General features: G+C 40.3%; 3 protein-coding genes across 4 annotated transcripts; all 3 read left to right on the forward strand.

Annotated features, from left to right (window-relative positions):
- The first annotated feature begins 4,454 nt into the window (after positions 1-4,454).
- LOC116210063 (zinc finger CCCH domain-containing protein 48-like) lies at positions 4,455-24,302 on the forward strand. 2 transcript variants are annotated; one of them, XM_031543877.1, is made up of 8 exons: positions 4,455-4,980; positions 5,156-5,341; positions 5,447-5,548; positions 5,757-5,826; positions 23,163-23,239; positions 23,392-23,577; positions 23,696-23,793; positions 23,942-24,302. In XM_031543877.1, exons 1-8 carry the CDS (start codon positions 4,594-4,596, stop codon positions 24,087-24,089), a joined length of 1,254 nt encoding a protein of 417 aa, XP_031399737.1. In that variant the 5' UTR covers positions 4,455-4,593; the 3' UTR covers positions 24,090-24,302. The 2 variants fall into 2 exon arrangements, with proteins under 2 accessions (XP_031399737.1, XP_031399729.1); XM_031543869.1 differs by lacking the exons at positions 23,163-23,239; positions 23,392-23,577; positions 23,696-23,793; positions 23,942-24,302 and adding exons at positions 6,056-6,241; positions 6,360-6,457; positions 6,606-6,966 and having other exon boundaries at positions 4,458-4,980; positions 5,757-5,903.
- LOC116210076 (replication protein A 70 kDa DNA-binding subunit C-like) lies at positions 8,094-9,240 on the forward strand. Its single transcript, XM_031543888.1, has one exon. It carries the CDS (start codon positions 8,175-8,177, stop codon positions 9,045-9,047), a length of 873 nt encoding a protein of 290 aa, XP_031399748.1. The 5' UTR covers positions 8,094-8,174; the 3' UTR covers positions 9,048-9,240.
- On the forward strand, positions 22,229-23,102 carry LOC116210086 (zinc finger CCCH domain-containing protein 48-like). The gene is made up of 2 exons (XM_031543900.1): positions 22,229-22,714; positions 22,890-23,102. The coding sequence occupies exons 1-2, from the start codon at positions 22,328-22,330 to the stop codon at positions 23,085-23,087; spliced, it is 585 nt and encodes a 194-aa protein (XP_031399760.1). The 5' UTR covers positions 22,229-22,327; the 3' UTR covers positions 23,088-23,102.
- Positions 24,303-24,328: the final 26 nt, after the last annotated feature.

Raw genomic sequence — 24,328 nt, forward strand, 5'->3', positions numbered from 1 at the left:
CTTAATTAAGCTTGTCTCGACCGTCCACTCTCCGATCGGGATTCTTACATGAATAAATGTACAATATAAATCCTTACATTATCCTCTCAAATAAATAAAATACAAATTACAACAACTGAATCCCGGTCGAATCGCGCTCGGTTATTATTCCACTCGTGCTCACCGTGTGATTTGAAAAGACTGGAATTGAAATTAAGATGCGCGCTCAGTGTTAGGGGGTTAGACCCCGTGATCTACGGTTGAGGCGTTGGACCCCCTATGGATCGTATCCTAAGGGATCGGACTCAATCCGCATAACAAAACAAGTGCAAGAATATATCAAAACGGACATAAACAAACAAACAATGGGGTTTTGTTATTGCCGAATTTACGTGAATTAACCGATTATTAACCGGGGTATCTTGGCATGCAAATCCTACACTAAACAGACAGCGTGGGTACAAGGTGTGAATTGATCAAGGATCGCCTCGGGAAGGTATTTTCGTACTTGGCATTATTTTTCGAGGACTTGACGTACGTGACGTCTATTGTCAAATCTTGTGTTTGTGAGTTGCTTTTAGAATTGTTCTATGTTGTGACACACGGTTGTTACAAATTATTATCGAACATTGATTCCTCCCGTAAATCCTAGAACCTAGTGCCTATCCCACTATTGCCAGCTTTCGTCTTAACCAAGTACACAATTAGTCCGGTATTTGTATTTTAAGCCTATCCACTCGAAGTAACCACCCGAGACTATGCTAGAATAACAAAAACTCATCGGTCGGATAGAGCGGGCTATGCAGATGAACCTGCGCCTAGATAGGTAGCTCATCCATACCTTGATACCGTAATGTTTCTCTTATTCTAACCCTAGGGGTGTCGCTAAGTTGCAAGTAGACGATTTTGCCTTTGAGGTAAAAATTATTTTCAGGAAAGAGAGATAACACGGTGCGGGCCACCTAGGCCTGTGACCGGCGCTAACCGATCCCCTGGACCTTCCAGGGTTGTCAAGAACCCTAAAAGAGCCAAAAGATCGATTAATCTATCCGGAAGTGATCTAAGAAAAACTTCCGCATCCCGACCTGAGTTTCCTGAAATCAGGTGAGGCCTCGAGTCAAGACGCGCAAGTCCTTCCTAGACATCCATGTCACATCAAGCCACGTGTCTCGATTTTGATAAAATTTGTAAGGTTTGAAAAGGGCACCAACGCATGTTTGCAACCTATCGACTCGTGTTACCGGTTTATTATCAATTCGTACAAAATTATTAGGGCCAAGTGAATTAATTAATCGCGTGAACATCCCAATTACCCCGTTAGTGAAATTATTGGTTAAATTATTTAATATTTTTTGCCAAATGCTCTAAATATGTGGGTTTCAGATCGTCGAGCTGATCATTGATGGACCGTCCGATGCGAATCCTAATTCCCGACCACCTTGGGATTTAAAAATTAATTTTAGGTCGAGTTTGCATGATTAAACCGATTCATGTGAGGTTTCAATCAAAAACGAGAAAATAAAGCATTTAAACACGGATTAGGAGCACATTATCACATCAAGCACGACAAACATGCAAATTTACACAATCAGTGCCGCCATGATCATGATAAACACATACAAGCATACACAAACATAATGTTGACAAAATTGATAAAACGACACTGACTCATGGGAGGAAAAAAATCATGCAAAGAGCACGTATCATCACGTTGTATTACAAATAATTACTGGAACAAAATATTTAAACGTGGCACACGCGTTATTGATCGGGGATCCAAGTAGGTAGGGGTTGGATATTTTTAGAAAATGCCCAAGGACTGATTTGAATGACTTTTAAAGAGCACGGACTGATTTGAAAATTCAGATAAAGTTTCAGGGATTGATTTGGAAATTCTGGAAAATTGGGGAGTGTGTAAGAATTATTGAAAATGTCCCAGGATTCCTTTGGAACAATATTGAAAGTTCGGGCTGATCTGAAAAGTGAAAAAATTCCCCAAGGACTGAACTGAAACGACACGAAAAGTTCCGGTACTGATTTAGAAAATTCTGAAAATTTCAAGGACTGATCTGGAAATATTAAAATGACCGGGACTTGAACGGAAATAATTTTAAAATTCGGGGTGGATCTGAAAAAGGCGAAAATGGCCCCGGGACTAAACTGAAACAACTTGAAAAGTTCTTTGGGATGCTTGAAAAATTCTGGAGATTTCAAGGACTGATCTGGGAATATTAAAATGGCCGGGACTAGACTGAAAAGAATTTCAAAATTTGGGGCAGATCTGAAAGAATAAAAATGCGTCTTCTGAACTGAAATGAGACAAAATGAAAAGTTTGTAAAATCGAGTTCGGGACTAATCCGATCACCCACACGACTCAATAACGCTCATTTCACATCATATTCATCTAAGCAAACATAAACATTCAGAAATGGAGCCCTAAACATGCCATTAAGTTGATGATTTACCTAGTTCGGGAAGTTCAGGGGTGGTTTTGTAAAAAATAAACAATTAGAAAATTTCGTCGGGGAGTTGGGCCGCTGGGTTGTTGGGCCGAATGGGCCGGACTGGGTAGAATGGACCGCTGGGCTTCTGGACGCGGCTGGGCTGGGCCGAACGCTAACGGGCCGCCTCTGCTGGACTGGGCCGGGCCGTTGTTGGACTGGGTCGTCACTGCCGGACCGTGCCGCAAGCTGGGCTGCTCGCGGTGTGCGTCTGTTCAACCCGAAATCACGAAATCCCGATTAGGAAAGAAAGGGCGAAAATAGAGAGAAAGAGAGGGATGTTCCGGGATATTGCTGCGAGGAAACGAGCTCCAGGAATCAATTGCGAGCTGGAGGAGAAGAGAAGAGTCGGGGGTGAGTTCCAGATCGAGCTGAGGGAGCCGAGAGGACCCGAAAGAAAAAATCGAGCTGCAGGGCGGGTCTGTGGAGGCGAGCTGCAGGCCGTCCGAGCTGAGGGTCTCGGTCCGAGTTCGAGCTCTGGGTTTCCGAGGGCGTGTGAGCTGAGAGTTTTTTTCTTCGAGTTTCCGTTCAAGACTTGAGCTGAGGATTCCTTTTTTTTTCGAGAGAGAATCGGTGAGCTCCCGGATTTTTTTCGTCCGTCCTTCCAAGTCCCGAGCCGCGGGTTTTGTTCCGAAAAATCGAGAGAGAGAGAGAGAGAGATGGCGTTTGCGTGTCGGAAATCGTTGGCGTGTGCAGAGAAGTCGCGTGCGCAGAGGAGTCGGCGTGCGGCAGGCTCGGGTGTAGTGGCAGCCGGGGTCGCATCGGCCGTCCCTGCCAGAAAAGAAAAAAAGAAAAGAAAACGTGAAGGAATGAACGAGGAAGAAGAAGAAGAACCAAAAGCGGGGTAACAGGTCAACGGTCAGAAGCCGTCAGACTTCTGACCGTTTGACCCCTCTTTTTTTTTCTTTTTTTTTTTAAATTCGAATTCGACGCGCGTACAGATCGAAAATTCCTCTCTTGATCGGGCGTCGGAAAAATAATTCGAGACCGCCATCGCGCTTAGAAAAATTCGTTGATTGATATCATGCGATAAAATTATTTTCAATATCGAATTTTGTCCCGAATTTTGAAAATTGACGTCGATGTACGCGAAATTCGAAAACGTTTCAAATAGTATTATTTTTGAAAAAAAATCATAAAATTGGTTTTAGGTTAGGAAAATGTGCTATCTCCGAAAGGTCGTGAATACTCCAATAATTAATCAGAAATACTTCACTCACGGGTGGCAAAATGACGACTTTGCCCCTCTGGAGCCGGTGGGCCAAAATTGAGTGCTGAAATGGATAACGAATAAAAAGCCATCAGATTATTATTCTATGGTAAATTTGCAGATTTCAAATAGATATATTAGAGACTACAAGATAAAATTTTGGAAGAATTCTCTTTAAAGATTTATAACGTTTGAAAAGATAATTTAGGGATTAAGTTTATACTCGAAAAAATTTTTAATGGTAAATTTCAATCGCATCCGTCTTGGTCCGTTTGGTTTTGGAGTTGGAATTTTGCTACATCTCAATCCAACCTAATAAGGACAAAAGTATATATATTATATATATAATATATGAAAATTTATTATTAAATATTTATTGTAATAATTGTTAGAAAAAAATAGATGTGGAAAATTATGTGAATATAAAATAGATTAAAAAAATTGTTATTAAAAAATTATTTGTGATAATAATTAGAAAAAAGTATGAGTATGAATTTAATATTAAATGGAAAAAAAAAGATGGAAAAAGTAATGATTATATTGTTAAATTAAAGGAATAATAGAGTAGAATGGAGTAGAATAATAATTTTGAAATCAAATGCCACCTAATTTTTTTTTTTGAAAATTAAAAGTATTGTTGGATGGAATTTATAATTACCCAATTTTTCTCCGAAAATAAAAAGAAAAAATAGTAAAGAATAAAATATCAGCGTCTTAGCACGCTGTCCAGTGTGTATATATATATATATATAGCCGTTAGCACCGTCTATGTTCCTATCAATCACACACTCTCAGTCTCAGGCTCTCTCTCATCCTCGCGCGCGCGCACACACGCTGTCTCTCCGTCAATCGGCGTGCATTCTCATTCTGCGATCGATCTACTCTCGTCTCATAGAGAAAGAATGGAGATCAGGGGACCAAGGGCGGCAATGCCCGCTGAGGAGGGAAGGTACGGAAGACTTTGTGCCCGAACAGGCACCAAGGTCTGCTCCTTCTGGTTAGAGGGACGATGTACCCGGAACCCGTGCAGGTTCCTGCACGTGGAATTGCCGCCCCCGCGGAACAACAAGATCGCCTGCCGTCACCCCGCGGTGAAGCCGAAGAGCGGAGGAGGGGCAAGCAACGGCGAGGGTTCGAAAGGAAAAGACGGGTTCAAGCCAGAGGAGCGACTCTGTCAGCACTGGGCTTCTGGCATCAGTTGCGTGAAAGGCGACAAGTGCGAATTTCGGCATTCTTGGTCCCGCGGTGAAGGCTTCAGCTTGCTGGCCAAACTTGATGGGCATGACAAGGTATATACATTGTCTGTCACATGAGTACAGAACATCTAAGTCTGTTAATGTTCTATTATGTTACAGCTCTGCGTAGAATTTAGTCATCGGATCATTGGTACTTTGCTCGCTGTTCCCTTCCATGTGGGTTGGGTTCTCTTCTCTTCTCACCATTGTTATGTTCCATTCGTTCCAGGGGATTGCTGGGATCGCGTTTCCATCAGGATTGGACAAACTCTATACCGGCAGCAATGACGGAATGGTGAAAATTTGGGACTGCCACACTGGGCAGTGTTCCGACACGGTCAATGTGGGCAGTGAAGTTGGCTGTTTAATCTCTGAGGGTCCGTGGGTGTTCGCTGGCTTGCGGAATGTCATTAAGGTGGGTGACTGAGTGAGATACTACTTGATTGAGCCTTTTCGTACGTAGTTGGACTTATTTTCCTCCAAGCTATATGCTGATCGATAGGCTTTCTTAATCGTCCAGGCATGGAACGTCGAGAACGGTGCTGTCTTTGATCTTCAATTTTCTTCCGGGCTGGTTTTCTCGATGGTCGTCGACAACAACATGCTCTTTGCTGGGTGCCAGGTGAATTGCTTGTTGATTGCTTCATTGTTTGATCTTTTCGAGACTTCCGTTGTTATGTGGTGCTTAGTGCTGAAACGGATGGGAATACATGGAAGAATTTGAAATTTCACATTTATGATCTGCTGTAATTGAATTGCTTATTGGCTGGTTTCATTAATGTTATGTGATTTTGTTATTAAATCGTTTTATCTGTCTGTTTTGGCCTCAGAATGGTGATATAATGGTTTGGAGAGGCACTTCGCTGACAAGCCCCCCGCAGCTGCTGACAACCTTAAAAGGCCATACCCGAGCAGTTGTTTCACTGGTTATTGGGGCCAATCGGCTGTACACTGGTTCCGTGGACCACACTATAAGGGTAAGCTTGGCCTAACTGCCGACGAATCTCTTTTGGATTTCAATTTCTTTTGCTATCGGTGAAGTGATGGTAGTGAATATGACCCGCTGATTAGATTGATTTTCTTCATCAACCTGATATTTGGTTAATTGTTTGATCTGTTCCTGTTTCAGGTTTGGGATATCCAAAATTTAGTGTGTATCACAACGCTAAAGGGGCATACTAATGTGGTGATGTCCGTCCTCTGCTGGGACAACTACCTGCTGTCTTGCTCATTGGACCAGACAATCAAAGTCTGGGCTGCAACTTCACCCGGGGGCAGGGATTTAGAAGTTATATACACCCACAATGAGGATCATGTATGTCATCTTGTCGTCGCTGCTGTTCCTTTTGTCCCGTAGTATATACGTCAGGACTTGTAGCGACTCTCGTCGATCTCAAATGTTAATTATGTCTGCGTTGGCTTGTTAATAACAGGAAGTCCTTGCACTCAAAGGGATGCATGACATGGAAGGAAAACCCATCCTACTCTGCTCCTGCGACGACGACACTGTGCACCTTTACGAGCTTCCAACGTAAGTAAACTATTTTGATCTCATTCTCGACACCTTGATTGCTTTCCGGTTCATAAGGTTTGATATGCTTTCTTTCAGCTGTGTTGCATTAGCTAAAATTAACTGATCTGACCATTTTCCTTTCATATTGTTTTCTTGCAATTTATAGGTTTGCCGAGAGGGGCCGGATATATTCACGGTGCAAAGTTCTAGCCCTGCAAGTTGCTCCCACAGGTGGCCTCTTCTTCACTGGTGATGGAGTCGGAACGTTGAACGTGTGGAAGTGGTCGGGAGAGCTGAAGCAAGGGATGTTGTGATCTGTCCAATCAATCTTTTTTAGTTCAAAGCTGGACAGACCGGCCGGTCGAGAATTCTTTTTCAACTGTCTTGGGAATTTAGGCCTAAGATAAGATGATGAGATATATTTGTGGATACCCAGATTGGGATTCGCTCTCTAAGCCAATATCTCTTGTGTATATGTACGCTGATAATTTTTGAAATGAAGGATTTCAGCTATTCTTTGCAGTACTGATGGGGCATCCGTATAAATTTGTCATCCTTATCTTTTTAACTTTTGTTTTTCCTTGTCCTATGTTTTAAGATATGGCTGGTAATCGATAGTCTTTCCGCAAAATGCTGCTCTTAATAATCGGAAAGAATATATTTGATTCAAGTGACAAACTGGTGACAAGCTAATTAAGATTTATCGAACGAGAACATCAGCAGAAGGATACGTCGTCCGAGTTTCTATTCAGATGCTGATAGAGAAATCTTGCATAAAGAACTAATCATATATATGATAAAGATTCGTGCGAGGGAAGTTAGGCTCCAACCCTCTCAAGGAAGCAAAGCAAGCTGTCATTCTCTGCTTGGAGCCAAAGCCGAAGGTCGATAACTTTGAGGTTCTACTTATACCGGTTTTACTTCAATGAAGAAAGAATCAACCCACTACCCTCACTGCTGTTTTGTTTGAAGTTTGTATCAGCCCGATCAATTGATTGCAGCTCTTTTTTACGTGTGCACCTTAGTATTCCTAATCCCAATGTGGCCCAACCAATCAAATTTGAGCAACTACCAGCACGTTTGGTCGACCGGACCGGCTACGATAGGTGATACATCTCGAGGCAACATCAATTGCACAGCCTTGCTTTGGTGAAGATGAGTTAATCCCGAGGCAGCAATTCCATTTTCAACCCATTAGTGACATCGAGGGGTTGGAGAGCAACAGCATTGTGGATGTGATTGGTGTGGTCTGCTTTATTAGCCCTGCATCATCAATAATGAGGAAAAATGGCACCGAAACTCTGAAGAGAACACTCCGATTGAAGGATGAGTCAGGGCGAAGTGTGGAGCTGACAATGTGGAGAAGTTTCTGTAATGCAGGAGGCCAAAGGCTGCAGACTCTCTGTGATTCTGGCCATTCTCCAGTTCTTGCCGTAAAATCGGGCAGGATCAGTGAATTTAATGGGAAGGCAATTGGTACAATTTCTTCGACGCAGCTAACTATAGATCCTGATATTGAAGAGGCCAGAAGGTTGAAGGAATGGTTTGATAGGGAAGGCAAGGATGGTCCCACTGTTTCTATTTCCAGAGAAGTTTCAACTATAAGCCGGACAGATGTGAGGAAGACAATATCCCAGATCAAAGATGAGAAACTGGGCACTTCGGAGAAGCCGGATTGGATCGCAGTATGTGCGACCATTATGTATATAAAGAATGATAACTTCTGCTACATGGGATGCCCAATAATGATAGGAGATCGACAATGCAACAAGAAGGTCACAAACAATGGGATGGGAAGTATAGATGTGATCGCTGTGATCGATGTGTTGATGAATGCGATTACCGGTACATTCTCCAGCTTCAGATACAGGACCATACTGGGATAGGTTGGGTGACTGCTTATCAGGAAGCAGGTGAGGAGATAATGGGAGTGTCTGCAAAGGAAATGTTTCAGCTGAGGGCCGAAGGGGAAGACGAGAGATTCGGAGAAATTCTCCGAAGGGTTCTTTTCACCAAATATGTATTTAAGCTGAAGGTGAAGGAAGAGATGTTCAGTGATGAGCAGCGTGTGAAGTCAACAGTGGTAAAAGCTGATAAGATGAACTTTCCATCTGAGTCTCGGTTCCTTCTGGACTTGCTGGACAAGAGCACCAGTGATGTCGCAGGTTCTGCTGTTAAGATGGAACCTAATGCCATCCCCAGTTCTACAATGAGCGGATTGGCAGGGGGAAGCAGTGGGGTCGTGCAACAGCCTTCAGCATTGGGTGGGAGCTATCCAGTGGGTCCTGCAACAACACAGTCGGGTCAGTATGGAAGTCCATATGGTGGTTCTAGGGTCCCTGGGACAAGCCCGCTGAACCCATCAAGCTGTACGAGCAGTGGCGCAATTGGACACAGCTCAGCGAACTGCGCGAGCATCATGGGTGGGCCGACTCCGGCAACGGGCGGGCAGTATACAAGCCGAGCTGCTTATGGGCAAGGAGCGAGCGGGGGTGCTTCTGATATGTGCTACAAGTGCCACCAGACAGGGCATTGGGCAAGAGACTGCCCAGGGCTCAGTTCTGTCCCTCCAGCTTATGGAGGGAGGTATGGAACAGTTCCGAGGTGAAAGCCTTATCGTCCTCCTTTTTAATCTTGGTTACGTTGGCTCCTATTTTTGTGATTAGTTATTTAGTAGTTTGTTTTTGTTTGGAGCTTTGGGCTGATGTATAAGCTTTTGGACACCTCTAGCTTTATGTGTAAATTTGTAATGGTGACCCAAATATGTACTTTCATAATCGAATGAAACGTTGTAGGATGTAGAGTTGACGTGGTTTGGAGTCCTAGAAAGCAAAGCGCGTTTGATGATGTTGGGTTGCACAAAACGCCTAGTAGGATGAAGGTTTAGCGGAAGAATGTTGATGCCAAGTTGAAGCTCAAGCTCATTTAGGTGTCAATTGGTTCGAGTATTATTAGATTAGTCTGGATTGTCAGATTTTAGAAATGTAATATTATTACTTGTTATACGGTATGCTATTTCGCACAAAAAATTGATTACATAGAATTTATTGATAAGATATGTAAGTGCACGACAAGTTTTTTACTTTATGAACTTAATATAAGAAAATAATTAGATTTAAATTTAAATACACATTATAAATCACTGGAGATTACACACACGCGGTGTATAATGTAATCTAAGTTATATAAAAATAAAATAAAAAATCAACAAAGGGAATGGATAGTGAGGAGGGAGAAACGGAAGACGAGATGAGAGAGAAGAAGAGTGAAGGGGAAGTGGGACACGTGTGAAAAGCAGAATGATTTGTGAAATGACGTATAATTATTTTTATCATTTGGTTCCCATTCTTTTATATCATTTTTCTTCTTTTTCATTTAGTCAAGATAACGAAAAAGGCGGTTAATTTCAACGCTTTTGCCATTTTAATTCTTAACTTTTTTTTTTCTTGTTTTTGCCCTCAACCTTTTAGGTTTATGCCACTTTGGTCCTACCAGAAGGGACAACGGACGAGGAAGGGAGTGGGAGGGGTGTCGATTGGCGGCCAACCTTACCTCAGAGGTCGTTGGTATTGTCTAGGGGTGTCACGACCTCAGAGGTGGTGTAGGAGTCGTTATCCGACGCCTCCAGCCCATCCCTCTTCTCCGAAAGTGACATCACCATCCTCTCCTTTTCTTTTCCTCTTTTTCTTGGTTTTTTATTTTTCAAAAATTTAATTTTTATTTTACAAAATATTAAATTAATTTTTTTGTGACATGTGGCTTTCTCATATTCTATTTAAAATCCACATCAGTGGCTTTCAACAAAAAAAGTGAGTTAGGACCAAAGTGGCAAAAACGTGAAAGATTGATGATAAAAATAGCCAAAAAAAGGTTTAGGACTAAAGTGGCAAAAACGTCAAACATTGAGGGCCAAGATTGCTTTTTTTTTTTTCCTTTAAGATTATTGAAGGCAAGTCAGTAAAATTTCAGTATAAATACCTACTAAGGGACAACGGGTTCTCTCTTTATATAGTTGTATAAGTATATTATACCCGTTAAAGACTAAGTATAAAGCAGTTTGTGAAGTAGGATATAAATATTGTTTTCCACATAAATTTGAAATAATACCTTTTAAATAGTAAGAGCTGGGAAATAAAATAATTAAGTGGGAAATGAAATGGCCTTAGCTTGGAGCTGGGAAATGAGAGAGGATATGAGAAAATAGTGGGAGTAATTAATTTGGTAATTAAAGGTAGTGTATGAATTTATTAAATTTTCTTTAACTTCTTTTTCACAGGACTAGTCTTAATTAGTTATTAGTCATTTAGTCTGCGCACAGGGCGGACTCCGGTTTTTTTTTATAGTTATTTTTTATTGGATTTTCAAAACTAAAATTAATGAAATAATTGTGTGGAAATTCATGTTATACATTAATTAAGGGAGACTCGAGAAGTCAATCGATGAGCACACTTGAAAAGTTCATGTGGAAGGTTCTTATAGACCAAACAAAAAGTTCTCGTTCATTGGAGTCTACTTAATTATATATAATGGATAATAGATCGTTCATTGGAGTCTACTTAATTATATATAATAGATAGATGGATATATCATTTTCTTATATGGGCCATAAGGAAGAAGAAAAGTTATGAACTATCTTCCTTTCTTATATGTGATATTTATATTTTTATATCTTATATGTGTTATCTCATTTTATCCTATATCTTATCTAATGCTATTATTTAAGGAAAATTTTATTTCATAACTACCAACATTTTTCTTAAAATGAATATTTTTATTTTGTTATTAAAATCTCTTCTATTTCAACAATATATTGAAAATGAAAAATAGTAAAAGTCCCCTATTCTATTACCTCAAAAATTTCATCCAAAATTTTTTATGGCGGTTCTTCTGGTCGTCATTTTTAAAAATATATAAAGGTAACCCGAGTATGGCTGGAGCAAGTTTATGATGGGTAGCAACATTGGTTAGGTGGTTTTGTTCATAATGTTGGGTTTGCTTCTTCTGTGGTCGTTAAGATGTGGGTTGTGTGAACCAGGCTTGATACGGCTTGAGATTGGGGACATCAGAGAGTAATTTTAGAGCTGGAGTTCGAGGTTGTTATCATGTTTCTATCCGAGAGGCATCTTGGAAGTGGCCTGTCTAGTGCTCTTGTTCGTGAAATGTACTAATTATTGACTCGTGATTGGTCATTATTCGTCATACTTATTGTGAAAGAAATACGTGCGCAGACTAACCGTCTAATTTTGCCTTTTCATTTCCAACTGGTCTTGATAGGTTGAGTCACTGCCCAACTGGGCTATGTTTATTGTTGTTTGGTGATGCTTCAAGGGTCTCCATGCTTCGTTACTGTATTGCTTAGACTTTTTTAATCGTATTTAGGGCTTCGTCCCTTTCACAACAAAAAAGAAAAAAAAATCATCCATTATCTAGTCCACTATCTATTTTTATAAATCAGCAAATGTTCTACTTTCAAATAAGGATTACGAATAAAAAGCCATCAGATTATTATTCTGTGGTAGATTTGCATATTTCAAATAGATATATTAGAGGCTACTAGATAAAATTTTGGAAGAAATCTCTTTAAAGATTTATAACGTTTGAAAAGATAATTTAGGGATTAAGTTTATACTCGAAAAGATTTTTAACGGTAAATTCCAATCACACCCGTCTTGGTCCGTTTGGTTTTGGAGTTGGAATTTTGTTACATCCCAATCCAACCTAATAAGGACAGAAGTATATTTATTATATATATATATATATTATATATAATATATGGAAAATTTATTATTAAAAATTTATTGTATAATTGTTAGAAAAAATTAGATGTGGGAAATTATGTGAATATAAAATAGATGAGAAATTTATTATTAAAATTTTTTTGTAATAATAGTTAGGAAAAAGTATGAGTAAGAATTGAATATCAAATGGGAGAAAAGACATAAAAATAATTATTATATTATTAAATCGAAGGAATAATAGAGTAGAGTGAAATGGAATATAATAATGATTTTGAAACCACAACTTCCCCTAAAATAATTTTGAAAAATAAAAGTATTGTTGGATGGAATTTATATTTACCTAATTTTACTCCGAAAATAAAAAAAGTAAAGAATAAAATAACAGCGTCTTAGCAACGCTGGTTGTCCCGTGTATATATACATATACACATAGCTGTTAGCACCGTCTTAAGTCTGTTCCTATCAATCACATACACTCTCAGTCTCAGACTGGACGCTCTCTCTCATCTTTGCGCTCGCGCGCGCTCGCGCGCACACGATGTCTCTCCGTCGATTGGTATAAGGGTTTATGAGAGGGAGGTTAGTAGAGGAATCGTATCGTCCTCACTAAGGTATGAAACCTCATAGAGGGCATCAAGTTTACTTCTGAAGGACTTCCGGAAATGAGTCTCAATGAAAAGGCTCATGTCAGTAACCGGGGGAGTATTTTCAGAAGAGGAAGTCATAGTGTTTGTAAACTCCAGGCTTGGGGGGAAGAATTCTTCAGTAAATCAGCAAAACTAGGCTCTGATACCAATTCTAGGTGAGGTTAGGGAAATGCAATAGCATTAACAACATAAGCCCTGAGGTATGTGTAACTATATGCTTTTGGCGAGCTTCAACGTCTCTCTTGGGCAACATGCTCAAGCCCTTGCGTTGTGTTACACACATCCTCAGAACTTATACTGGTAATACCACTGATTCCCTAGAATTACCTCGGATCGAATATCTGAGAGATATTATTCTTTCTGATGTGCAGGATCATCATGCGAGGCAAGCACAGAGCGTACTCAAATTCTTTCTGATGTGCAGGATTCTTATGCAAGGCAAGAACAGAGCATATTCGGAGTTAACTCCTGGTATTGAAGAATTACTTCGAACTCTAAGAACCCTTTAGCCCGGAATAAAGAAAGTTAGAATGGTTGGAGCAAGTTCATGATGGGTAGGAACGTTGGTTAGGTGGTTTTGCTCATAATGTTGGGTTTGCTACTTCTGTGGTTGTTGAGCTGTGGGTTGTGTGAACCAGGCTTGATACCGCTTGAGATTGGGGACATCAGAGAGTAATTTTAGAGGTGGAGTCCGAGGTTGTTATCAAGTTACTATTCGTGAGGCATCTTGGAGGTGGCCTGTCTGGTGCTCTTGTTTGTGAAATGTACTAATTATTGACTCGTGATTGGTCATTATTCGCCATACTTATTGCGAAAGAAATGCGTGCGCAGACTAACCGTCTAATTTTGCCTTTTCATTTCCTGTTGGTCTTGATAGGTTGAGAGACTGCCCAACTGGGCTATGTTTATTGTTGTTTGGTGACGCTTCAAGGGTCTCCATGCTTCGTTACTGTATTGCTTAGACTTTTTTAATCGCATTTAGGGCTTCGTCCCTTTCACAACAAAAAAGAAAAAAAAATCATCCATTATCTAGTCCATTATCTATTTTTATAAATCAGAAAATGTTCTACTTTCAAATATGGATTGTGCGCACTCGAATTTTAATCTCTTTGGGGTACGCATGCGTACGCCTAAATGCAACGCGGCTTGGGAGTGTCCACCTTCCCGAGGACGCGCGACGGACGCACGTGAGAAAGAGTCGCCACTTGCCATTTTACGACCCGAAGGTCGATGGCCGGCAAGTTACCCAGGTCTAGGGGTACGGGGTACACCTAATTGCCAAGGCATATGGTCTGCAAAATCCGAGGTTCCGAATTCGGGGGTTCTGTTACATGCGAGCCTATATTTCGCATGCCCTATCGATACTCTAGCTTGTCCAGGCTTGCGATTTCAATTTAATTACCGCTTAATTAAGTTCAGCTCATCTTATACGTTTTGACACCGTAAATTCGAAGGAACACTCCGACCGCTCACTCTCCGACCGGGGTTCTTACATGAATAAATGTACAACATAAATCCTTACATTATCCTCTCAAATAAATAAAATACAAATTACAACAACTGAATTCCGGTCGAATCGCGTTGGGTTATTATTTCACTCCTGCTCACCGTGTGGTTCTAAAAGACTAGAATTAAAATTAAGATGCGCGCTCAGTGTTAGGGGGTTAGACCCCGTGATCTACGATTGGGGCGTTGGACCCCCTATGGATTGTATCCTAAGGGATCGGGCTCGATCCGCATAACAAAACAAGTGCAAGAATGTAACAAAACGGGCATAAATAAACAAACAATGGGGTTTTGTTATTACCGAATTTATGTGAATTAACCGATTATTAACCGGGGTATCTTGGCATGCAAATCCTACCATAAACAGACAAAGTGGGTACAAGGTGTGAATCGATCAAGGATCGCCTCGGGAAGATATTTCGTACTTGGCATTATTTTTCGAGGACTTGACGCACGTGACGTCTATTGTCAAATCTTGTGTTTGTGAGTTGCTTTTAAAATTGTTCTACGTTGTGACACTACAGTTGTTACAAATTATTACCGAACATTGATTTCGCCCGTAAATCCTAGAACCTAGTGCCTATCCCAATATTGCTCGCTTTCATCTTAATCAAGTACACAATTAGTCTGGTATTTGTATTTTAAGCCCATTCACCCGAAGTAACTACCCGAGACTATACTAGAATAACAAAAACTCATCGGTCGAATAGAACGGGCTATGCAGATGAACCTGCGCCTAGATAAGTAGCTCATCCCTGCCCTGATACCTTAATGTTTCTCTTATTCTAACCCTAGGGGTGTCGCTAAGTTGCAAATAGACGATTTTGCCCTTGAGGTAAAAATTATTTTCGGGAATGAGAGATTACGCGGTGTCGGCCACCTCGGCCTATGACCGATGCTAACCAATCCCCTGGACCTTCCAGGGTTGTCAAGAACCCTAAAAGAGCCAAAAGATCGATTAATCTATCCGGAAGTGATCTAAGAAAAACTTCCGCATCCCGACCTGAGTTTCTTGAAATCAGGTGAGGCCTCGAGTCAAGACGCGCAAGTCCTTCCTAGACATCCATGTCACATCGAGCCACGTGTCTCGGTTTTGATAAAATTTGCAAGTTTTGAAAAGGGCACCAACGCATGTTTGCAACCTATCGACGTGTGTTACCGGTTTATTATCAATTCGTACAAAATTATTAGGGCCAAGAGAATTAATTAATCGCGTGAACATCCCAATTACCCCTTTAGTGGAATTATTGGTTAAATTAATTAATATTTTTTGCCAAATGCTCTAAATATGCGGGTTTCAGACCGTCGAGCCGATCATTGATGGACCGTCCGATGCGAATCCTAATTCCCGACCACCTTGGGATTTAAAAATTAATTTTAGGTCGAGTTTGCATGATTAAGTTGACTCATGTGAGGTTTCGATCAAAAACGAGAAAATAAAGCATTTAAACACGGATCAGGAGCACATTATCACATCAAGCACGACAAACATGCAAATTTACACAATCAGTACCGCCATGATTATGATAAACACATACAAGCATACACAAACATAATATTGACGAAATTGATAAAACGGCACCGACTCATGGGAGCAAAAAAATCATGCAAAGAATACGCATCATCACTTTGTATACAAATAATTACAGGAACAAAATATTTAAACGGGGCACACACGTTGTCGATCGGGGATCCAAGTAGGTAGGGGTTGGATATTTTTAGAAAATGCCCAGGGACTGATTTGAACGACTTTTAAAGAGCAGGGACTGATTTGAAAATTCGGATAAAGTTTCGGGGATTGATTAGGAAATTCTGGAAAATTGGGGACTGTTTAAGAATTATTGAAAATATCCCAGGACTCCTTAGGAACGATTTTGAAAGTTCGGGCTGATCTGAAAAATGAAAAAATTCCCCAAGGACTGAACTGAAAAGACACGAAAAGTTCCGGAACTGATTTAGAAAATTCTGGAAATTTCAAGGACTGATATGGAAATATTAAAATGACCGGGACTTGAACGGGAATAATTTTAAAATTCGGGGCGGATCTGAAAAAGGTGAAAATGGCCTTGGGACTAAACTGAAACAACTTGAAAAGTTCCTTGGGATGCTTGAAAAATTCTGGAGATTTCAAGGACTGATCTGGGAATATTAAAATGGCCGGGACTTGACTGAAAAGAATTTTAAAATTTTGGGCAGATCTGAAAGAATAAAAATGCGTCCTCTGGACTGAAATGAGACAAAATGGAAAGTTTGTAAAATCGAGTTCGGGACGAATCCGATCACCCACACGACCCAATAACGCTCATTTCACATCATATTCATCCAAGCAAACATAAACATTCAGAAATGGAGCTCGAAACATGCCATTAAGTCGAGAATTTACCTAGTTCGGGAAGTTGAGGGGTGGTTTTGTAAAAAATAAAAATTAGAAAAGTTAGAAAATTTTGTCTGGGAATTGGGCCGCTTGGTTGCTAGGCCGAGTTGGGCCGAATGGGCCGGACTAGGCCGAATGGACCGCTGGGCTTCTGGACGCGGTTGGGCTGAACCGAACGCTAACGGTCCGTCGCTGCTGGACTGGGCCATCACTGCCGGACCGTGCCGCAAGCTGGGCTGCTCGCGGTGTACGTCTGTTCAACCCGAAATCACGAAATCCCGATTAGGAAAGAAATGGCTAAAATAGAGAGAAAGAGAGGGATGTTCCGGGATATTACTGCGAGGAAACGAGCTCCGAGAATCAATTGCGAGCTGGAGGAGAAGAGAAGAGTCGGGGGTGAGTTCCAGATCGAACTGAGGGGGCCAAGAGGACCCGAAAGAAAAAATCGAGCTGCGGGCCGAGTCTGTGGAGGCGAGCTGCGGGCGAGAAATGGCCGTTCGAGCTAAGGGTCTCGGTCCGAGTTCGAGCTCCGGGTTTCCGAGGGCGTGTGAGCTGAGAGTTTTTTTCTTTGAGTTTCCGTTCAAGACTTGAGCTGAGGATTCCTTTTTTTCGAGAGAGAGAATCGGCGAGCTCCCGGATTTTTTTCGTCCGTCCTTCCAAGTCCCGAGCCACGGGTTTTGTTTCGAAAAATCGAGAGAGAGAGAGAGAGAGAGAGATGGCGTTTGCGTGTCGGAAATCGTTGGCGTGTGCAGAGAAGTCGCGTGCGCAGAGGAGTTGGCGTGCGGCAGGCTCGGGTGCAGCGGCAGCCGAGGTCGCATCGGCCGTCCCTGCCATAAAAGAAAAAAAGAAAAGAAAACATGAAGGAATGAACGAGGAAGAAGAAGAAGAACTAGAAGAGGGGTAATAGGTCAACGGTCAGAAGTCTGACGAGTTCTGACCGTTTGACCCCTCTTTTTTTAAAAAAATTCGAATTCGACGCGCGTACAAATCGAAAATTCCTCTTTTGATCGGGCGTCGTAAAAAATAATTTGAGACCGCCATCGCGCTTAGAAAAATTCGTTGATTGATATCATGCGATAAAATTATTTCCAATCTCGAATTTTGTCCCGGATTTTGAAAATTGACGTCGATGTACGCAAAATTCGAAAACGTTTCAAATAGTATTATTTTTGAAAAAAAAATCATAAAATTGGTGTTAGGTTAGGAAAATGTGCTATCTCCGAAAGGTCGTAAATACTACAGTAATTAATCGGAAATACTTTCCTCACGGATAGCAAAATGACGACTTTGCCCCTCTGGTGCCGGTGGGCCAAAATTGAGTGCTGACATGGATTACGAATAAAAAGCCATCAGATTATTATTCTATAGTAGATTTGCAGATTTCAAATAGATATATTAGAGGGTACTAGATAAAATTTTGGAAGAAATCTCTTTAAAGATTTATAACGTTTGAAAAGATAATTTAGGGATTAAGTTTATACTCGAAAAGATTTTTAACGGTAAATTCCAATCGCACCCGTCTTGGTCCGTTTGGTTTTGGAGTTGGAATTTTGTTACATCCCAATCCAACCTAATAAGGACAGAAGTCAGTGTTATCAGAACCGGACCGGACATCGAACCGGCCGAGGCATGGGGTCATGGGTTCATGGGTTCAACCGGGGGTTCGATGGGTCGGACCGCTTGTTTATTTTTAAAATAAATAAATATATATTATTTTAAGAAAATAATATAAAATACAAAAATAAAAATAAAAATGGTAATATATATTAGATAATAATTAATGTGTCCAAAAAAATATAAAGATAAGTCATAGTTCACCATTACAAGTTGATAAATCAAACCAAACAAGGACTAACTAATCAGTCAATATCATCAACAATTCCATGCACTCCAATCTCCACCATAATTTCCACAAATATTATCTTCAGCTGCAACATCATGTGGTGCTTCAGGAGCTTCAAATAATGGATTCTCTTGGACTCGGTCATTGACATTCCCTCCATCAATATTATCTTCAGCCCCATCATCCATATCAAGATATTCCAAATTCAAATCCAACGAATCTGTACGAGGAATATAACTACTAAAAATGAAATGACAATATACAACCTATCATGAAAATAGTTGGAATGAAATAAGAATATTTAGTACCGTCATTTCCATTTTCTTGAATGCACATTTGCAAATCTCGTGTAAATGTTTGCAATTCTTCATTTGATAGGGCCCGTGGCTCATCCTCTAGTACTCATGTAGAATAAGAAGCAAACTTCTCGAAGTCAATTGGGTCATAATTTCTACCCTTGAAGTAGTTCCTGCAAAACAAACATCTCTTGTATACTTATATGTTGCAAGTTGCAACAGATCATCAAAACAAAGTAAATATCTAAATATGAGACAAAATTTCTAGTAAAGTAAGAAAGAAAAAATGGAGAGAAGCAATTGTATATACCTTTGTTGCAACTTCAAATTATAATGGACATAAACAAGGTCATTCAACCGTTGATGCTCAAGTCGGTTCCTTTTCTTAGAATGAACATGATCGAACAAACTCCAGTTCCGCTCACAACCCGAGGCGCTACAAGTTTGGCTTAAAACACGAATAGCCAACTTTTGTAAATTTGGTGCACTCGAGCCATACCACATCCACCACTCATCTAAACATATATAAAGAAAATAAGAATAAGAAAATGAACAAACTCAAATAAAGTAGGAAATAATGACCAAAAATACTAGTGTTTAGAACATACCCGGAGCCATCACGATGCGATCGGATACTGCGGATACTCTTCCAAAATCACCTTCAGCATTTTTAAAAATCTTCATTTCACTTGTTAATTTTGTCTGCAATGAGGGCTTTCCATAGGAATATCTCTCTATCACATCCAACAAACCGGAAACCGTTCCTCTATTCTTCTCCATCTCGGTCAAGTCATACTGATATTTGGGATTCAACCAATACCAAGCAGCATGCAAGTTCTTGTGGAGTTGCCTATCCCATCGAGCATCAAGAATGTTGATATACGGTTCAATCTTCTTCTTTCTCTTATTGAATCTTTTCAACATCTCTTTCCTAGCTTTGTACATTGCTTCAAGCAAAAATCCCATAGCAGGCCTTTCATCCCTATCAACAATACGTAATACACGAATAAGAGGTTCACTAATCTGCACTATGGCTGCACATTCAGACCAGAAAGAATCCACAAATAACAGTTTCACAAATTCTTTTGCTTTACTTTCCTTTGCATGGCTTGAACTAGTCCATTCACTAGATGTTACCATAGCCCTCAAAGCATTCTGTTGTGCCAAAATACTCTGCAATGCAATGAAATTAGTGGCAAAACGAGTTGGAGCAGGGCGTAGAATTTCTCGTCCACCAGTGAATTTTCTCATTAGATTCAATGCAAAGCAATGATTGTAGATATACTTAGTAATCTTCGAAGCATGAGTCACAATATCATTCACCTCGTCCAACTTACCAATATCACTGAGAATTAAGTTAATGCAATGAGCCGCACAAGGAGACCAAAATATTGTCTTGAACTCCTGCTCCAACAAGTGACCAGCAACCACGTAGTTAGCGGCATTATCAGTCACAAAGTGAACGACGTTCTCTTGACCAACAAATAGGACCAACTCTCTGAATAACTTGTAAAGCATATCTCCAGTCTTCGAAGCATCTGAAGCATCGACAGACTTCAAGAAAATAGTTCCCTTAGGACAATAAACCAAAAAATTAATCAAAGTTCTCCTGCATTGGTCTGTCCATCCGTCCGCCATTATCGTGCAGCCCGTCTCTTTCCAAGTAGTTCGGTAACCATCAACATACTTTCTCACCTCCTCAACATTTTTTGTCAATAAGTACCCCCGAAGATCATGAAAGCCCGGACCTTTATAACCTGCCCCCATGCTAGCAATGGCATCGATTGCTTGTTGGTAATAAGAAGAATTAACCGTATTAAACGGTATACTTGTAGCCAGCATCCACTAACCATCTAATTTTGCCTTTTCATTTCCTGCTAGTCTTGATAGGTTGAGTGACTGCCCTACTGGGCTATGTTTATTGTTGTTTGGTGACGCTACAAGGGTCTCCATGCTTCGTTACTGTATTGCTTAGACTTTTTTAATCGTATTTAGGGCTTCGTCCCTTTCGCAACAAAAAAGAAAAAAAATCATCCATTATCTAGTCCACTATCTATTTTTATAAATCAGCAAATGTTCTACTTTCAAATAAGGATTACAAATAAAAGGCCATCAGATTATTATTCTATGGTGGATTTGTAGATTTCAAATAGATATATTAGAGGCTACCAGATAAAATTTTGGAAGAAATCTCTTTAAAGATTTATAACATTTGAAAAGATAATTTGGGGAATAAGTTGATACTTGAAAAGATTTTAACGGTAAATTCCAATTGCACCCGTCTTGGTCCATTTGGTTTTGGAGTTGGAATTTTGCTACATCTCAATCCAACCTAATAAGGACAAAAGTATATATATATTATATATATAATATATGGAAAATTTATTATTAAAAATTTATTGTAATAATTGTTAGAAAAAAATAGATGTGGGAAATTATATGAATATAAAATAGATAAAAAAATTTTATTAAAAAATTATTTGTGATAATAGTTAGAAAAAAGTATGAGTATGAATTTAATATTAAATGGAAAAAATAGACAGGAAAATGATTATTATATTGTTAAATTAAAGGAATAATAGAGTAGAGTAGAGTAGAATAATGATTTTGAAACCAAATGCCACCTAATTTTTTTTTTTTGAAAATTAAAAGTATTGTTGGATGGAATTTATATTTACCCAATTTTACTCCGAAAAAAAAGAAAAGAAAAGTGAGTAAAGAATAAAATATCAGCGTCTTAGCAACGCTGGTTGTCCAGTGTGTATATATATATATATACATAGCCGTTAGCACCGTCTTAAGTATGTTCCTATCAATCACACACTCTCAGTCTCAGGCTCTCTCTCATCCTCGCGCGCGCACACACGCTGTCTCTCTGTCAAATATTTTGGAAGAAATCTCTTTAAAGATTTATAAAGTTTGAAAAGATAATTTGGGGAATAAGTTGATACTCGAAAAGATTTTTAATGGTAAATTCCAATCGCACCCGTCTTGGTCTGTTTGGTTTTGGAGTTTGAATTTTGCTCCATCTCAATCCAACCTAATAAGGACAAAAGTATATATATATATATATATATATATAATATATGGAAAATTTATTATTAAATATTTATAGTAATAATTGTTAGAAAAAATAGAAGTGGGAAATTACGTGAATATAAAATAGATAAAAAATTTATTAAAAATTTATTTGTAATAATAGTTAGAAAAAGTATGAGTATGAATTTAATATAAAAATTAAAAGTATTGTTGGATGGAATTTATATTTATCCAATTTTACTCTGAAAATAAAAAAAAAAGTAAAGAATAAAATAACAGCTTCTTACGAACGTTGATTGTCCCGTGTATATATATATATATACACATAGCCTTTAGCACCGTCTTTTAAGTCTGTTCCTATCACTCACATACACACGCTGTCTCTCCGTCAATCGGCGTGCATTCTCATTCTGCGATCGATCTACTCTCGTCTCATAGAGAAAGAATGGAAGTCAGGGGACCAAGGGCGGCAATGCCCACTGAGGAGGGAAGGTACGGAAGACTTTGGGCCCGAACAGGCACCAAGGTCTGCTCCTTCTGGTTAGAGGGACGATGTACCCGGAACCCGTGCAGGTTCCTGCACGTGGAATTGCCGCCCCCGCGGAACAACAACATCGCCTGCCGTCACCCCGTGGTGAAGCCGAAGAGCGGAGGAGGGGCAAGCAACGGCAAGGGTTCGAAAGGAAAAGACGGGTTCAAGCCAGAGGAGCGACTCTGTCAGCACTGGGTTTCTGGCATCAGTTGCGTGAAAGGCGACAAGTGCGAATTTCGGCATTCTTGGTCCCGCGGTGAAGGCTTCAGCTTGCTGGCCAAACTTGATGGTCATGACAAGGTATATACATTGTCTGTCACATGAGTACAGAACATCTAAGTCTGTTAATGTTCTGTTATGTTACAGCTCTGCGTAGAATTTAGTCATCGGATCATCGGTACTTTGCTCGCTGTTCCCTTTCATGTGGGTTGGGTTCTCTTCTCTTCTCACCATTGTTATGTTCCATTCGTTCCAGGGGATTGCTGGGATCGCGTTTCCATCAGGATTGGACAAACTCTATACCGGCAGCAATGACGGAATGGTGAAAATTTGGGACTGCCACACTGGGCAGTGTTCCGACACGGTCAATGTGGGCAGTGAAGTTGGCTGTTTAATCTCTGAGGGTCCGTGGGTGTTCGCTGGCTTGCGGAACGTCATTAAGGTGAGTGAGTGAGTGAGATACTACTTGATTGAGCCTTTTCGTACGTAGTTGGACTTATTTTCCTCCAAGCTATATGCTGATCGATAGGCCATACCCGAGCAGTTGTTTCACTGGTTATTGGGGCCAATCGGCTGTACACTGGTTCCGTGGACCACACTATAAGGGTAAGCTTGGCCTAACTGCCGACGAATCTCTTTTGGATTTCAATTTCTTTTGCTATCGGTGAAGTGATGGTAGTGAATATGACCCGCTGATTAGATTGATTTTCTTCATCAACCTGATATTTGGTTAATTGTTTGATCTGTTCCTGTTTCAGGTTTGGGATATCCAAAATTTAGTGTGTATCACAACGCTAAAGGGGCATACTAATGTGGTGATGTCCGTCCTCTGCTGGGACAACTACCTGCTGTCTTGCTCATTGGACCAGACAATCAAAGTCTGGGCTGCAACTTCACCCGGGGGCAGGGATTTAGAAGTTATATACACCCACAATGAGGATCATGTATGTCATCTTGTCGTCGCTGCTGTTCCTTTTGTCCCGTAGTATATACGTCAGGACTTGTAGCGACTCTCGTCGATCTCAAATGTTAATTATGTCTGCGTTGGCTTGTTAATAACAGGAAGTCCTTGCACTCAAAGGGATGCATGACATGGAAGGAAAACCCATCCTACTCTGCTCCTGCGACGACGACACTGTGCACCTTTACGAGCTTCCAACGTAAGTAAACTATTTTGATCTCATTCTCGACACCTTGATTGCTTTCCGGTTCATAAGGTTTGATATGCTTTCTTTCAGCTGTGTTGCATTAGCTAAAATTAACTGATCTGACCATTTTCCTTTCATATTGTTTTCTTGCAATTTATAGGTTTGCCGAGAGGGGCCGGATATATTCACGGTGCAAAGTTCTAGCCCTGCAAGTTGCTCCCACAGGTGGCCTCTTCTTCACTGGTGATGGAGTCGGAACGTTGAACGTGTGGAAGTGGTCGGGAGAGCTGAAGCAAGGGATGTTGTGATCTGTCCAATCAATCTTTTTTAGTTCAAAGCTGGACAGACCGGCCGGTCGAGAATTCTTTTTCAACTGTCTTGGGAATTTAGGCCTAAGATAAGATGATGAGATATATTTGTGGATACCCAGATTGGGATTCGCTCTCTAAGCCAATATCTCTTGTGTATATGTACGCTGATAATTTTTGAAATGAAGGATTTCAGCTATTCTTTGCAGTACTGATGGGGCATCCGTATAAATTTGTCA

The sequence above is a fragment of the Punica granatum genome, chromosome 1 (genome assembly GCF_007655135.1).
Source record: "Punica granatum isolate Tunisia-2019 chromosome 1, ASM765513v2, whole genome shotgun sequence".
Classification (NCBI taxonomy): Eukaryota; Viridiplantae; Streptophyta; class Magnoliopsida; order Myrtales; family Lythraceae; genus Punica; species Punica granatum.

Excerpts from the sequence above, each read along its gene's own strand:
- LOC116210076 (XM_031543888.1), top strand. The coding sequence starts at position 8,175 with ATGCCCAATAATGATAGGAGATCGACAATGCAACAAGAAGGTCACAAA.
- LOC116210086 (XM_031543900.1), top strand. The coding sequence starts at position 22,328 with ATGGAAGTCAGGGGACCAAGGGCGGCAATGCCCACTGAGGAGGGAAGG. Across the intron at positions 22,715-22,889 it reads AACTTGATGGTCATGACAAG|GGGATTGCTGGGATCGCGTT; the intron begins GTATATACATTG and ends CATTCGTTCCAG.
- LOC116210063 (XM_031543877.1), top strand. The coding sequence starts at position 4,594 with ATGGAGATCAGGGGACCAAGGGCGGCAATGCCCGCTGAGGAGGGAAGG. Across the intron at positions 5,549-5,756 it reads TGCTCTTTGCTGGGTGCCAG|AATGGTGATATAATGGTTTG; the intron begins GTGAATTGCTTG and ends TTTTGGCCTCAG. Across the intron at positions 5,827-23,162 it reads GCTGCTGACAACCTTAAAAG|GCCATACCCGAGCAGTTGTT; the intron begins GCCATACCCGAG and ends GCTGATCGATAG.